This window comes from Galeopterus variegatus, unplaced genomic scaffold (genome assembly GCF_000696425.1).
Source record: "Galeopterus variegatus unplaced genomic scaffold, G_variegatus-3.0.2 Scaffold12277, whole genome shotgun sequence".
NCBI classification, from domain to species: domain Eukaryota; kingdom Metazoa; phylum Chordata; class Mammalia; order Dermoptera; family Cynocephalidae; genus Galeopterus; species Galeopterus variegatus.
In genome coordinates this window covers 1-13035 of record NW_007738388.1, presented here as the reverse complement: position 1 = coordinate 13035, position 13035 = coordinate 1, and the positions used below count along the sequence as shown (strand labels likewise).

The window sequence follows — 13035 nt, the reverse complement described above, 5'->3', positions numbered from 1 at the left end:
CTCTTCTCCAGATAGAGCCGTAGTTACGGTGCACTTTCCTTGCTTTGTCCATTGCTGGCCAGGTGCTGGGTGGAGACTCAGGTTTCCATTAGCTTTCTAGAAACGCGGGCACACTCCTGACCCTGCCCATGCCTCTCTGGCCTCCATCTCTGGCCTCCATGGGGATGTGTCGTCCTAGAGCCCAAACCTTTCTAGACCCAAACCTCTGATTTTTAAAATTGTATGTGACTTCCAAGCTATCTCTTAACCCCGACAGATCCTTTAATGTCACACACACACATTTCTGGAATTGCCGTTTGTCCCCCAGCACACAAGTAATTGTGGTCTGTCCAAGCAATGAATTGATGGTTCGTGATAATAATTTGTGATTCGTGATCCTCAATTGTGCTATGGAGAGAGACCTCATCTGTAATTTATCAGGCTGAGTTGGAGAGAAAAGATAAAAGGTCTGTGTCCCTGTTTTCTCCTGGTAATTGGTGGTTATGATCTGATTTATTTGGCTGAAGGGTCGAGTTGATCAAAGGGTTTGAGCCTGGGACATCCTGACCCCGAATGTGGTGGCTCGTTTGTCTGCCCATCCCCTCAGAAGAGCTGCCGTCAAACCCGCCTGGGGCTGCATTTGCTGCGGCCGCCGTGGTCTCCTTCGTGGGCCCTGAGAGTTAGCAAATGTGCTGCGTTTCCCAGCGCGGGCAGAGGTGACGTGCTTTAGGGCAGGGAGCACAACCTGGCCTCTGGGACTAGTTCTGCTCATGGTTTCAAGTCTCCCTGGAGAGGGGGCTGTGGGGTGGGCAAGGAGGGCAGGCCTCCAGCCCACAGTGCCTGAGCGCCTCTGTGTGCCAGCGGGCACAATCTGAAGCATCCCCAACTTACTCGGGTGGGACCCTCCCTTGGGGGCTGGCAGAGCACTCTGAGAAGCAGCCTGGCCACGGTCGGAGAGCACGCTCTGCCTGCCTCAGGGAACGCAGAGAACCGTGTGGTCAGCGAGGACAGAGACTCAGGGTCCAGGTCGCCAAGGGCTGGAAGCCCCTGTCCTTCAGCCTTTGGCGAGGGTGGGAGGGACCCTGACAGGCTGCTGTGAGCACACCTGCGCCTCAAGCCAAGTTCTGGGTGGAGGCCCCAGCCTGTTATAGGACCTGAGAGTGTTAGGCCTGCGGTGGCCACACGCGCCAGCTGGAGGGGTCTGGCTTTTCCCTCCCGTGCATCCATCTCTTCCTCAGACCGAAGCCTGTTTCGGGATCCTCCAAGACGGTGCTGTGGGCGCTTGAGCTGGCAGGTTTGCTACTCAGGGTTCAGGAGCAGCCCCAGGGATTTCAGTGGACACGCTTCTGAGCTTCGAAGGCCAGGGCCCAGGGGCATCTCCGTCTCCGCCTGCGCTTGTGCTTGCACGAACAGCTGCTCGGTGCAGATGTAGCTGCAGTTTGCGAGTGTTTTCCTATTTATCTACTGTTACTTTGTAGCTGGTAGAAGCTTGGCAGTTTCAGTCGTGCTGTGTTCTAAAACGTGTGCTAAATAAGTGGCCCCTGGCCTGTCATCCAGTGGTTCTGGCCTGGAATCGCAGCCTGAGGTCTTCAGGGGTCCTGGTCACCTGACTCCTGACTGTTCTCACGCAGCCCTTCCTAGCAAGGCTGAGCGCAGCGGGCACGTGCCGTGGGTTGCCGGACATGCCCTCTGACTGCCGCCCGCCGCCTCCCACAGGGACCAGTCCAACGTCAGGAGGATGCACACGGCCGTGAAGCTCAATGGCGTTGTCCTCAGCAAGTCCCAGGATGCCCAGCTGGTCCTGCTGAACATGCCAGGGCCCCCCAAGAACCGCCAAGGAGATGAGAACTGTATCCTTTCCTGGGTCGCTGCCTGCGGGGGCCGTGTGCGCCGTTTCTCGGTTCCTCTCTTGCTCAGAGGGAGGCTGGGAGCTGGAAACAGTGCAGTGGGGCCCCACACCAGACCTCCATGGCCCAATCCCACTGTCTCTGCGCCGCACACAAGGGCCATGAGAAAACGGGGCTCAGAGTTGGAGGAGTGGCCCCCGGCTCCTGCTGTCCACTGGGTCCCAAGTCAGCGGATGGTTGGGATGAATCCTGGAGCCGACTGTGGAGGGGGCTGGAGTAGGGTCCCTTCTCAGTGTTTTTAGAGAAACGACACTGGATGTGAGCCACTGGGCTGCCGGGAAAGCCCTGCCCGTTCACCTGTTGCAGGTGAACCATCCTTGATTACTTTTGAGGTGTCAGTGCTGGGAAAACTGCAGGGGGTGGCGTAGGCAGACACGTGGACGTGAGGAGAGAGACTGCGTGGCGTTCTGTGTTCTGATGGCCCTTAAGAAAAACACAGGGTGCCCCAGGAAGTGAGAGGATGAGTGAGGTAAAGGAGCCCAAAAACCCAGCGGGGACAGTGTGACCCTGGAGCCTGCCAGCCGCAGAGGCGAGGCCTCCCGGACACCAGCCGCAGCTGTGGGACAACGTGCCTGTGCCCAGCATGGGGCCCGAGCTCGCGCCTCGCTGGCTGTGGTCCTGGGTGCTCTCCTGTGGCCCGTGGGGGAACCTGCCTGTATTTGACCTTGAGGATGGGGCAGGTGGGTGGACCATGGCCTGGCGCACTCCTGGGTCCTGGGCGCTGCTGACAGGTTGTGCCCTGAGCCCTTCGCGGCCCCAGCCCCTCCTGTAGCACATTCTGCTCACAGAGACCCTGTCCCCACATGGGACCTCCTCCCCTGAGCAGGGCTCTCAGCCCCCAAATGTGTGCGCACGCCCTGTTGTGGGCGTCCTCCCCAGCCTGCACCCCCAGCGGTGGCTGGGCGTCCTGGGGCTCTGAGGTTCAGCCCCACCTGCCGTCCTGGTAGAGGGAGGTCAGGTCTCCACGAGGAGTGAGAAGCCAGGCTCTGGGGTCGTGAGGTTCAGATTGGCCACAGGCGTTAGGAGTTTGCGTTTCGTTGGTGACAGGGACTCTGGCTCATTTGGGTGTCTTGCCCAATGTCTGCTCAGGATGCAGAGCCGGGCTGACGTGCGGACACCCTCTCGTTGGGCTGTGCTGCAGCTGGTGGGTGACGGAGGGCTCTCGGGTTTCCCGGAAGGTGGCTGGAGGCTGTCGTGGTCTCTGCTCATCCTGGGCCCCACGAGGTGCCCGCGCCTCTTTCCTGGGCACAGCCCCGCAACCCCGGGTCTGGCTTTCTTTTCCTCAGACTGAGTCTTAGCTGAGAGGACCATGTTGTGAGGAAAACCTCACTCCCCTCACGATTTCAGCAGCATGTGCCCAGGGGAGGTCAGCTGTGGCCTTAACTCTGTCAACCCCAGACATGGAGTTTCTCGAGGTCTTGACCGAGGGGCTGAACAGAGTCCTCCTGGTCAGGGGCAGCGGCCGGGAGGTGATCACCATCTACTCCTAAAGCTCACAGCATCGGCAGGCACTGGGACGGGCGCGGACGCTGCCGGCAGCCTGTGGCCAGGCTCGGACTGGAGGGGACGGACACAGACGCGCCTGCCGCTCAGCGCTTCCCAGCCTGTCACCTGGGGCTGTCCTCTCCCGACTGAAGGCATCCAGATGGCCCCACACCACAGCAGAGAGCCAGCGTGGGGCTGGAACGGTTTCCTCGTGGCCGGGGGAGAGGCTGCTGCCCCGGGTGACCAGGAGCAGTGGCCACACCTTCAGCCTTCAGATTCTAGAATTGCTTCTCCTCGGCTGGACCTGCCTGGTCTGCAGCGGTCACGTTCATTTCTACCCTTCCAGAACGTTCACGGGAGCACGTGGGTACTGAAGCTGCATGGCTGAAGCGTCAGCCTGTGGCTCCAGGTTCCCTGCGGGTTCCTCGGACAGCCTCCCAGTCTGTCGTTGTTCCTTTGAGTGTCTTTGTTTCTGTAAATTGACGCTGTGAGGGGAAGGACTCTGTGCACGCCTGAGGTCGGCGCGCCTGCCTGCGTGGGGCCGTCTGGCCCGTCGATTGACCCACGCTTCATAAGCAGAGGCACGGGCTGCGGCCTTCCGGAAAGGAAGCCCAGGATTTGGGGAATACGGGCGGATCATGTCAGGTGGCCGTGTGGGTACATGGCGGTCATGTGCTAGTCTAGGTTTACACTCTGCGAAGCTGCCCAGAGGGGCTCTGCCAGGCCCAGGCTGTGTCTGCAGCTCCTTTTGCCACTGAAAACCAGTCACTTTTCATAAGCACTGACAGGGTATCCCGGATTGCTGAATGTGCCGGAGCCCAGGGTGCCACGTGCAGATGCCGTGCCTACCCCTCACACTCCAGGGAGGGAAATGTAGCCTCAGCCGCGGGCACCGAGTGTGTCTGTCCGGGTCCCGTGTGTCCTCTGCCACGGGCGTGTGCCTTGCATTGAGGTCACATTGGCACTTTGCCATGTTTTATAGGCTCCTTCTGTTTTATAGGCTGTGACCATGTTCGCAGGTTATGGCTGTGACTTGTGCCTCACCTTCTGTATGGCTTATTTATTTATTTAAACACCCTGGGGGAGTTTGCATGGTAGTTAAGTTGCCTATAGAGAGATTGCTCTATGCAAGAGGCCGCACATGTCAGGCCCATGGCCGGCTCTGGTCTCCATGGATTTGCAAGAGAATCTCCTGCGTCCGCTCAGTTCAGATGAGAACAGACGCTAAGCTTGTGCTTCTAGGCATTTCTGAGGAGCTGTCGGGCAGCACAGAGGGCCAGCTTGCTGTGGTGACCACTGGCCAGAGCGTGTCCCAGAAGCACAGTGGGGCTCAGAGGTTTCTGTATTTTCTGCCCATCTTGGTAGGTGCTGAGTTCCGCAGCAAAAGTCACTCCCATGTCCGGGCAGGGCCAGGAGACCTCCGAGGCCTTGCATCTGGAGCAGAGCAGCCTAGAGGCATAAGTGGTATGTCGGTCAGCGGCTGGAAGATACCCCCGTGTAATGGGACACTTCTCCCAGGTCGTGCAGGATGCTGCGGGTCTGCTGTGTGCAGGCCCTGCCCAGGCCTGCCCCACTGTGTGAGCACCAGCCTCCCTGCGTCGCTGTAGCTACAGCCATTTAACACTGATTTCACTTTTGTAGATTCCTATGTTGGTGTGATTTTGTTAGTAGAAGAATGAAATCCCATAAAATCTGAGTATTTTGAAGAATCTTGTATGTCTCATTCAGCATTAAAATTAAACAGTTGGAGAAAATGCACCTGTCCCTCCTGTCTCTTGGTGGTGTTTATTTCGGGTCTGATCAGCCAAACCAAACAGATGGCTAAAGAATTATCATGAGAATTGGCCAAGAGAAGTTAAAAGTCACTCACATGATTGAAGGAGAACTGTCCTGTGCCTCTGTGTTCAGCTTTGCAGCACGGTGGCTGCACACTTGACGTTGCTGTTTGAGGCGACACAGTCTGTGATTTGTGCAAGGTTGGAAGCACCAGAAATTCAGGAGAGAGGACAGCGTATTCTAAGGTGCAGACCCACCATGCGATGCCCCTTCACCCTGCTGCATGGCTGCAGCCAGAAGCACGGGGAACAGCAGGCATGAGGACTCAGAGCCGGATCCAGAGCAGTGCGGGTGGGACACAGCCTGGTGCGGCCATGCTGGGGACAGCAGCCCAGCAATCCCATGCCCAGGTGTGCAGCCAGGAGAGACCTGGCCACAGAGACGTGTACACATGTGTCCATAGTGCCGCTCACAGTGGCCACAATGTGGGAACCCCCAAGTGTCCGTCCTCTAGTTAGAGTGCAGAGCGGGTGTGCACAGCCGTGCAGTGGACGGCTCTTCAGTCTTAAGGAGGCTCTGACACGTGCCGCAGCAGGGACGGACTTGAAACAGCGCTCTGTGAAATCAGCCTTATTGCAGTCTCTTACCGCAGGATTCCATTTATGTGAAATGTCCAGAACAGGCAAGTCGGTGGAGGCGGACCGGTGGTTAGCAGGTGGGACAGGGTGGAGGGTGCCCTGAAGTTGGTCGTGGGGAAGCCTGCACAAGTCTTGAGCACGCTGGGACACAGCTGTGCGCTGCAGCCGATCACTGGGTGGTGCCTTGCATGCGGTGGACATGGGACGGGCTCTGGCTCTTGCGCTGTTGGAGAGTGACCGTGAGAGCAGACCTGTCCTCGGTCCCCTGGTGGGTCAGTGCCGGCTGTGCCCTGGGTGTCCACTCCTTCACACAGGGGGACCCAGGTGGGCAGAGCTTGTTGGCCCCGTGAGAAAAGCAGACAGAGACTGGAGGGAAGGGCTTGGCCACACACCCGCGGGCACCCACCATGGTGTTCTGTGGCCGAGCAAGTGCAGGCGTTGTGGTCAGGCCCAGCACAGAGGCCTCGCGCCTTCACGCTCAGTGTGTGAGTGTGTTAACCGTGTGTGTTAACCGAGTGTGTTAACCGCCTGTTAGACGCGGTTCAGTGAGCGCCGCTCACGCTGAGAGGAAGAGCCTCAAGGTGCTGTTTCCCAAACTCATAAAACCACAGACGTCTCTCCACGCTCCCATCCCTACCGCACACACGTGCGTGTGCTCCAGGGAACACACGAGAAAAACTCAGGAGGAAGGGGCAGTCGGTCCCGCCAGAAGCCCCCAACTTGGAGGGATCCCGGCCCCTGTGGTGATTGTGCCCCTGACACTGTCCCTGGACTGAAGGTCTTTCATGGCAGCCGTCCGCTGTGACCCCGTCCACCTGCAGCACAGATAGGCCAGCTGGTGGGGTGTGACAGTGTCCACGGCCCTGTGAGTGTGGAGGGAGCCGTGATCAGGCGACCAAGGCTGTGCTGCCTGAGAGGAGAGCGTCGGAGCGGAGTGGCCCTTCCAGGCACTGAGGACCGTGCATGGAGGGCCCGCAGCTGGGCCCTGAGCGTGGAGGTGGCACCTGTGAGGGGCACTCGCTGAGGGCGGGGGCAGCACCTGGTTGGGACGTGCCGCTTATTCTTGGAGCAGCAGGAAGTTCTGCCTCTGGTGTGGGTGGCGGGAGCCAGCTGGGAGGTGAGGAGAGATGGTTGGGGACTCCGGGCATTTGGAGGAGAGGCCAGCAGGGCATGGGGGGTGTGGGGTGGGGACTCAAGGACTGCCTGTGACCACCAGGGAGGACAGGCTCCTAGGAGGCAGCCAGCTGGACTCGGGCACCAGGTGCAAGGCCTGGTCAGGCTCCAGGGTGTGGGACCAAGTGCTTAGCACTGTCCCTCTGAGCTCTGCCCCCAACCTGGGCTGCAGGCTGGAGGCGACTTGGGTCAGTGGCCTGGGACGAGGCTCCGCCTGGAGGCACAAGGCTCCGCAGTGGCCCACGTCAGTGGAAGGCTCAGGCTCGGAGGAAATGCTGAAGCTGGCATGGCACAGCCGGCCTGGCAGAGGAAGCTCGCCGTGGCCGCTCCTGCACCAGCCACCTCGGCGCTTCACGGCCAATCGGACCCCGACGGGTGTGGAGACAACCCGTGACCACGGGGAGCGCCAGCAGAGCCTCCATACAGCGTGGCACCAGCAGAGAGGGACAGCACACAAAGGCGGGACGAAGTGACGGAGACGCGCTTAGCCTCTAGGAAGAGGCCTGGGGTGCCACCCTCGCCCCTGGAAGAAACGGAGTAGCTAAGGGAACGCACAGCGAGGTTTTTGTCTCATAATGTCAACGGAGACTTATTAAAAACATCTCATCGTACAGCAGTGCCTGGAAGTGAGCGTCAGCAGGGTTGGGAACGTGGCCACTAAAGCAAGTCACGTCGTGGTTGGCCGTGGTCATAGCAGTGGCTTCTGCCGAGAGACAGCACAGGGGTTGCACACCGTCTCCACAGAAGTCCAGAGTCACTGGAACTCACCTCTGTCGAGGCGCGATGCTGCTGCCTCCCAGCTTCCACTCAGGACTCACACCCCACAGGTGGGTACTCACCCCCGCCGTGGGCAGGGCAGGCGCCTCCCTCCTGGTGGGTGGGCTGCAGGGTGTCTGGCCCACTGGGCTCTGTTGCTGTAGGTCTGGCACTTTCCGGGGGTCCCCTTTCTGCCCTAGGGGGCTGCGTCCCCCTGCTTTGACCCAACCTTGCCTATTGACGACGGGTGTCACTGGGGATTGCCTTCAGTCACTCACTAGTGGTGTTGTTTGGTAACGTACTTTCTGGAAAGTACTAAGAATGTGAGATACAGATAGGTGCAGGTATGAGGTCATCCAACAGCCGGAATCTACACTCACACAACAAACAAATAACAGATCTCTTTCTGTCACAAAGGGCATCTCTCCTGTCATGCCCCATCACCACCAGGTCTTCGCTGAGGCCTTCCTGGCACCTGGCACGGTGGGAGACTGGGTGTCAGAGCCTCTGATTTCCTGCTGGGGCCAGCGGGCAGGAGCTGCCTCAATAGCAGTCTGGACACAGCCCCTAAGTGTCCCGAGGAGCCAAGTCTCCTGCCTCTGCCTCCATCTGCGGCACTGCACGGCCCTTCTCCCAGGTTGGTGCCAAACTCCCCTGACTTGTGAGGCTGTAACCCCCAGCCTGTCAAGGCTACTGCATCGCAACTGGCGACAGGCACGTTGCTGTGTGTCCATGTCAATACTGGCTCACTTTTTGTGCACATAAAAGACCTGTTTTTTCAAACATTTCTCTGTCCCTCTCTGGACCAAGGGCCCTGCGTCTGAGGCAGCGCCCTGCAGCTAGCATTGGGGAATGAGGCTGGGCTTGTGTCTGCTTACAGGGTTCACGCAGCCGCAGGCATGCTCAGGTTCTGCTTGGTGTCCGCTGGTGTTTCACCTGCACTTAGTTTTTGTTTTTAAGAACCAGGGCCTAGAGTCAAACAAGGCTGAAGTTCGGGCCTCCTCGGTTTCTCCTTTCCCAGCTGGTCAGCTGAGCCCTGACCTGAGGGGCGTACGGGTACATCCGTCTGTGACGTCACTCGGGGTCTGACAGGTCCACTGGGACTAAATAAATAAGGTCCCCTCCACAACGGTGCAGGCACAAGGACACGCACACCGAGGAACGGTGCAGAGAGCAGCAATGCCCAGCTCTTCTGCAGAAATCCCAGTGCAGGGGCACGAGTCCATTTCTGTTGCTTATAACAAAATACCTGAAACTGGGCATTTGTAAAGAAATGAAGTTGACTTCTTACAGTTTGGAGGTTGGGAAGTCCAAGGTCCAGGGAACACATCCGGTCAGGGCCTTCTTCCTGGCGGTGGCTTTACAGCCACGTGGCGTGTCACATGGCACGACTGGGTTGAGCGACAGCTCACCTGCTTACGCGCTCTCCTAAAGCCACCAGAATCGAGTCCGTCACCCCGTGAACGCATCAACGCATTCGTGAGGGCACAGTCCTCACAATCAAAGGCCCCGCCTTTGAATCGCAAAACTTGAATTTCCCAGCCTCTTAACCCTGTCACAAGTGGGGGTTAAATTGCCAACCCGTGAACTCTATGGGGACACATTTGACTCGTAGCAGCGAGCTTTTCTGCAGAAATCCTGATGCAGGGGTGTGGGGGTGCTGTGCTAGGACTCTGAGCCCTTCCTAGTGTGTGGTGCCCAGAGTGTGCCACACAAAGGGAACACGGTTACGGCCACTGGGCCAGCCAGGCACACTGGCGTGGACAGGCTCCATGTCTGCAGGTCTGAGATGCTGGGAAACGTTCGAGCTCCAGCCTCAGGCACCCCAAAGCCCTCAGTTCTCCCCGTGCACATTGGCCTCAGCTCACAGGGGAGGCACAGTCATTCAGACATCTCGAGGGATTTTTAAAAGAGTCATGAGCATGGGTGTGATGTCTGAGGAGGACGGTAAAGTGTCACATGTGGCGATGGCTTGTCCAGACAGTCTTATTCACAAAGAGCCCAACATCTCTACATAAAACTGCGTCCACATGCCCAGGACAGTGCTGCCTGGTGTTCTGTTATGAACTGAATTTTGGGTTTAGTGTTTTGTTTTTGAATTTTCTCAGAGCAGTAAAGTGGAAGAGAAACATACCATAAGTAAGGAGCTGTGCACGCCTGCACGTGTGTTAACCTTCCTCCTGTACGTGTGCAAACGGACACAGACGACTCCCTCCACGCTCACGTGCCCGCTAGGACCAGAGAGCAGGTGCTGCCTGCTCTGCACCTGGGCCACACGCTGGCGGGGTGGACTGACCATAACTCTTTGAAGTGTTTTAATAAGGTATGACATATTGCAAAATGAATAGATTTTTATTATGCCTAGAAAAAACCTCAATTACCAGTTGACATTATTTTGCTGTATCCTTAAAAACAGTGCCAAGAGGGAAAACGGAAAATCACCTGCACAAACTCACACATTGCCAGAAAGCTGTACTTGCTTGGCTCGGAAGACAGAGCCTGGGCTGTTCCCTGCCTCGGTGGAACCACATGAACCCAGTGCAGGCCCATTGGTCTGCACCCTTTTCTACTCTTCCCGGAGGTGAAATGTGGCAGCTGTACCACGAGGAACAGGACTGTTCAGACATGAGTCCACCCGTGTTTTGCTTCCATAGCTGAGGATGAGACTCCTGCCTCCTGTCAAGCTTCCGTGTGTTCACTCAGCCCCACCAGCTCCTGCCTGTGTCCACCTGGGATGCTGGTGGCACCAGAGACTGGAGCAGCCTCAGGTGCCCACGTGCGCCAGCCCGCCCACCTCCCCACCCCCTTTTCTGCTCTCAGCGGCCTGACCTTTGCATTTCTTGACAGTGATCGAAGCCACCCTCCGTCCACTCTGATCTGTGCCCGGCGTCGTGCAGGGGACTGAAGACACGGCACACCAAGGAACAGCTGCTCCCCAGACCCACCTTGACCTCATTGCAAGCAGGTGACACAAAAGGCTGCAGCTTCCCCGCCCTCTCCCGGCCTCGCCACCCCCTTCAGCAGGAACAGTCCCCAGCAGCCCCGGTTGGAAGCACCGTGAGGGCCACCAAGAGCGCCCGAGCAGAGATTCCCTGTAGTGCTCGGGGCCTCATTTTGGGATCATAAACGAAAGCAGATACGAGTGTATTTTTCTACACCTATGTATGGTTTTTATGGGTTACAGAGAAGAGCTTTATATCTGGAAATGTCAGGGGGTCAAGTGTCTTGTCTGCACGTGGCATCGAAGAGAGGAAAGCAGGAGGGATGGGCCCGGTCCACCTCCGCCACGCCCACACCTGGGACCTGGAGCCGGATGCCGGGCTGGGGACAGCAGCTCACGCCAACACCGAGCGCGCTGCACCCGCCCCAGAGTGCGCGGGCCACGGTGTGCTGTCACCGGGCATGCGGGCAGCGGCACTAGGCCGGGTGGAAGTGGTGGTGGTGGTGGTGGTGGTGGTGTTCGTGGTGGTGGTGGTGTTCGTGCCGCTGCAGCACGGGCACCGCGCAGCCCTCGCCTGCCAGCATGGGCGGCAGGTCCCGCACCAGCTCGTGCTCCACGACAGCAGGCTGGCCGTGCATGGCCTTGAGTGGCGAGTGGCCATCCCTCCCCTTCTGCCGGTACCGCTTGTGTCCGTAGGGCTGCAGCGGGGGCTGTGGTGGGGGCTGCGGGAGATGGTGGCTATCCTGAGGGGCAGGGGGCAGTGGGCCAGTCGGCAGGTGGTAGCTGAAGGCTTTCCCTGGCTTGCTGCTGCCCGGCACCCCAGGCGGCTTCCCTGAGCCCTTGGGGGACTTGAGGAACTGCTTCTCCTGCCCCTTCAGCCGGGGCTGCATGTCCAGGGCCCGGGCAGCAGGCTCCGCAGCCAGCACGGTGTGCTCAGCCAGCACCTGGGACCTGCGCTGATGCACGGCGTGGGCGTCCGACTCCTGGGAGCGCGACCTGGTCTGGAGATGCGAGGCCCTGCTGTGGTGCTCCTGCTTGGCCTGCGCTGGTGGGGACCCTACAGAGACAGGACACGGAGCGTGAGGCCCTGGGGTGCAGGGTCCGGGACCCGGGAGCTAGGTTTCTGTCTGTCTCCTCTTCTCAAACATGGCGTCTGACCCAGGGCTACTGGGGGAAGGACTGCACCACAGCATCCCCACCTGAGGCTGGACTCAGCTGGGTCTGCAGTCAGATGGCCACATGCCCCAAAGCAACATCAGGGTAGGGAGCCCAACATCTGGGCCTCAGGAAAGGGGCCTGGCCACCTTGCAAAACCTTCAGCCCGGCCCTGCCTGGCTCCCCTGGAAGTCAGACCCCCCCAGGTCCCCACTGGGGGTGCTGTGAATGGAGCTTCTCTCCTGGCACAGCCCAAACCCTGCCCGGACCTGGGGCGGAAAGCTGCCTTACATCAGGAAATGCTCCAAGAAGGCGGCCCGAACCCGCTTCCCCGAATGCCTCCTGTATGACAGTCTTCCAGGAGGACCCGGCTGCCATCTCCACCAAATGAGTGAAGCCCTCCGGAGCCACCCGGTGCAGAGCAAGACTGAGGAGGCAGGTCTCCAGGCAGCCCACCCAGCCCGCTGGTGATGGCAATCAGCTGCGTCCAGCTGAAGGGACAGTTTAGCCACCTGTGCCCTTTGCCCCAAGCCTTTGGTCCAGACTGGAAAGAGCTTCTTTCAGATATTTTTTAAACGTTTGAATTGCTCAGGCTGACCTCTCCTGCCCCTCAGGGACTGCTAAAGGGGGGTGAAGAGGGGACTTGGCCCAGCCCCTGGGGCATGGGCCGGGCTTTGGGGGTGGGGTTGGGCTGCAGGCGCTGGGCTGGCCATGCCCGACACACTACAGGACAGAGCCTCATCTGAACAAGCGGGCGGGCGAGCCCCTCCAAAAATGCCATTTCTCACCCGGGGCAGGCACACCCCATGCACACACGCCTAGACGGGGCCACCTTGCTTTCGGGAGGCACCGGCAACGGGGGCGAGACCCGGGTCCACCTCTGGGCATGTGAATGACGAGGGTGCCGGGGTGCCCTCTGGGGCTCAACGCTGCAGGAGCTCCAGAGCTGCCCCGGGCCTTGTGCCTGCGGTGGCCTCCAGTACCTACCGGGGCCGAATTTGGACGTGTAGTTCTCGATCCCGGCGAGGTCCAGGTAGTGGTTTCTTCGCTCCGTGTTCTCATCCACGCAGTAGGGCCCCTGCACCGAGCAGGGTGGGGGGTCGCCATTGGGCCTCCTGCGGGGAGCACAGAGGAGCAGGGGCCTGACCACCCACTGTGCCAGAGCAGGCTCTCCTCAGATGAGGGGGTGCTTGCTGCAGGGGGTACGGGGGTCTCGGGGTGGGGG

The 13035-nt window shown here is 59.3% G+C and overlaps 2 protein-coding genes across 3 annotated transcripts in view; one reads left to right on the top strand and one right to left on the bottom strand.

Moving 5' to 3' along the window:
- The window catches only part of SLC12A7 (solute carrier family 12 (potassium/chloride transporter), member 7), a 35151-nt gene extending 30017 nt beyond the window's left edge, over nt 1–5134 (top strand). For both annotated transcript variants that reach the window (XM_008595070.1, XM_008595071.1), the window contains 2 exons: nt 1696–1829; nt 3285–5134. In XM_008595070.1, the coding sequence (XP_008593292.1) occupies nt 1696–1829; nt 3285–3376 (226 nt within the window). In that variant the 3' untranslated portion in view covers nt 3377–5134. The remainder of the gene's footprint in view (nt 1–1695; nt 1830–3284) is intronic.
- A 5725-nt stretch (nt 5135–10859) lies between these two features.
- LOC103611030 (protein naked cuticle homolog 2-like) lies at nt 10860–12925 on the bottom strand (the record flags this gene model as incomplete). The annotated part of the gene is made up of 2 exons (XM_008595072.1): nt 10860–11712; nt 12798–12925. Coding segments are annotated over 2 exons (709 nt in total), but the record flags the coding sequence as incomplete, so codon positions are not given.
- Nucleotides 12926–13035: the final 110 nt, after the last annotated feature.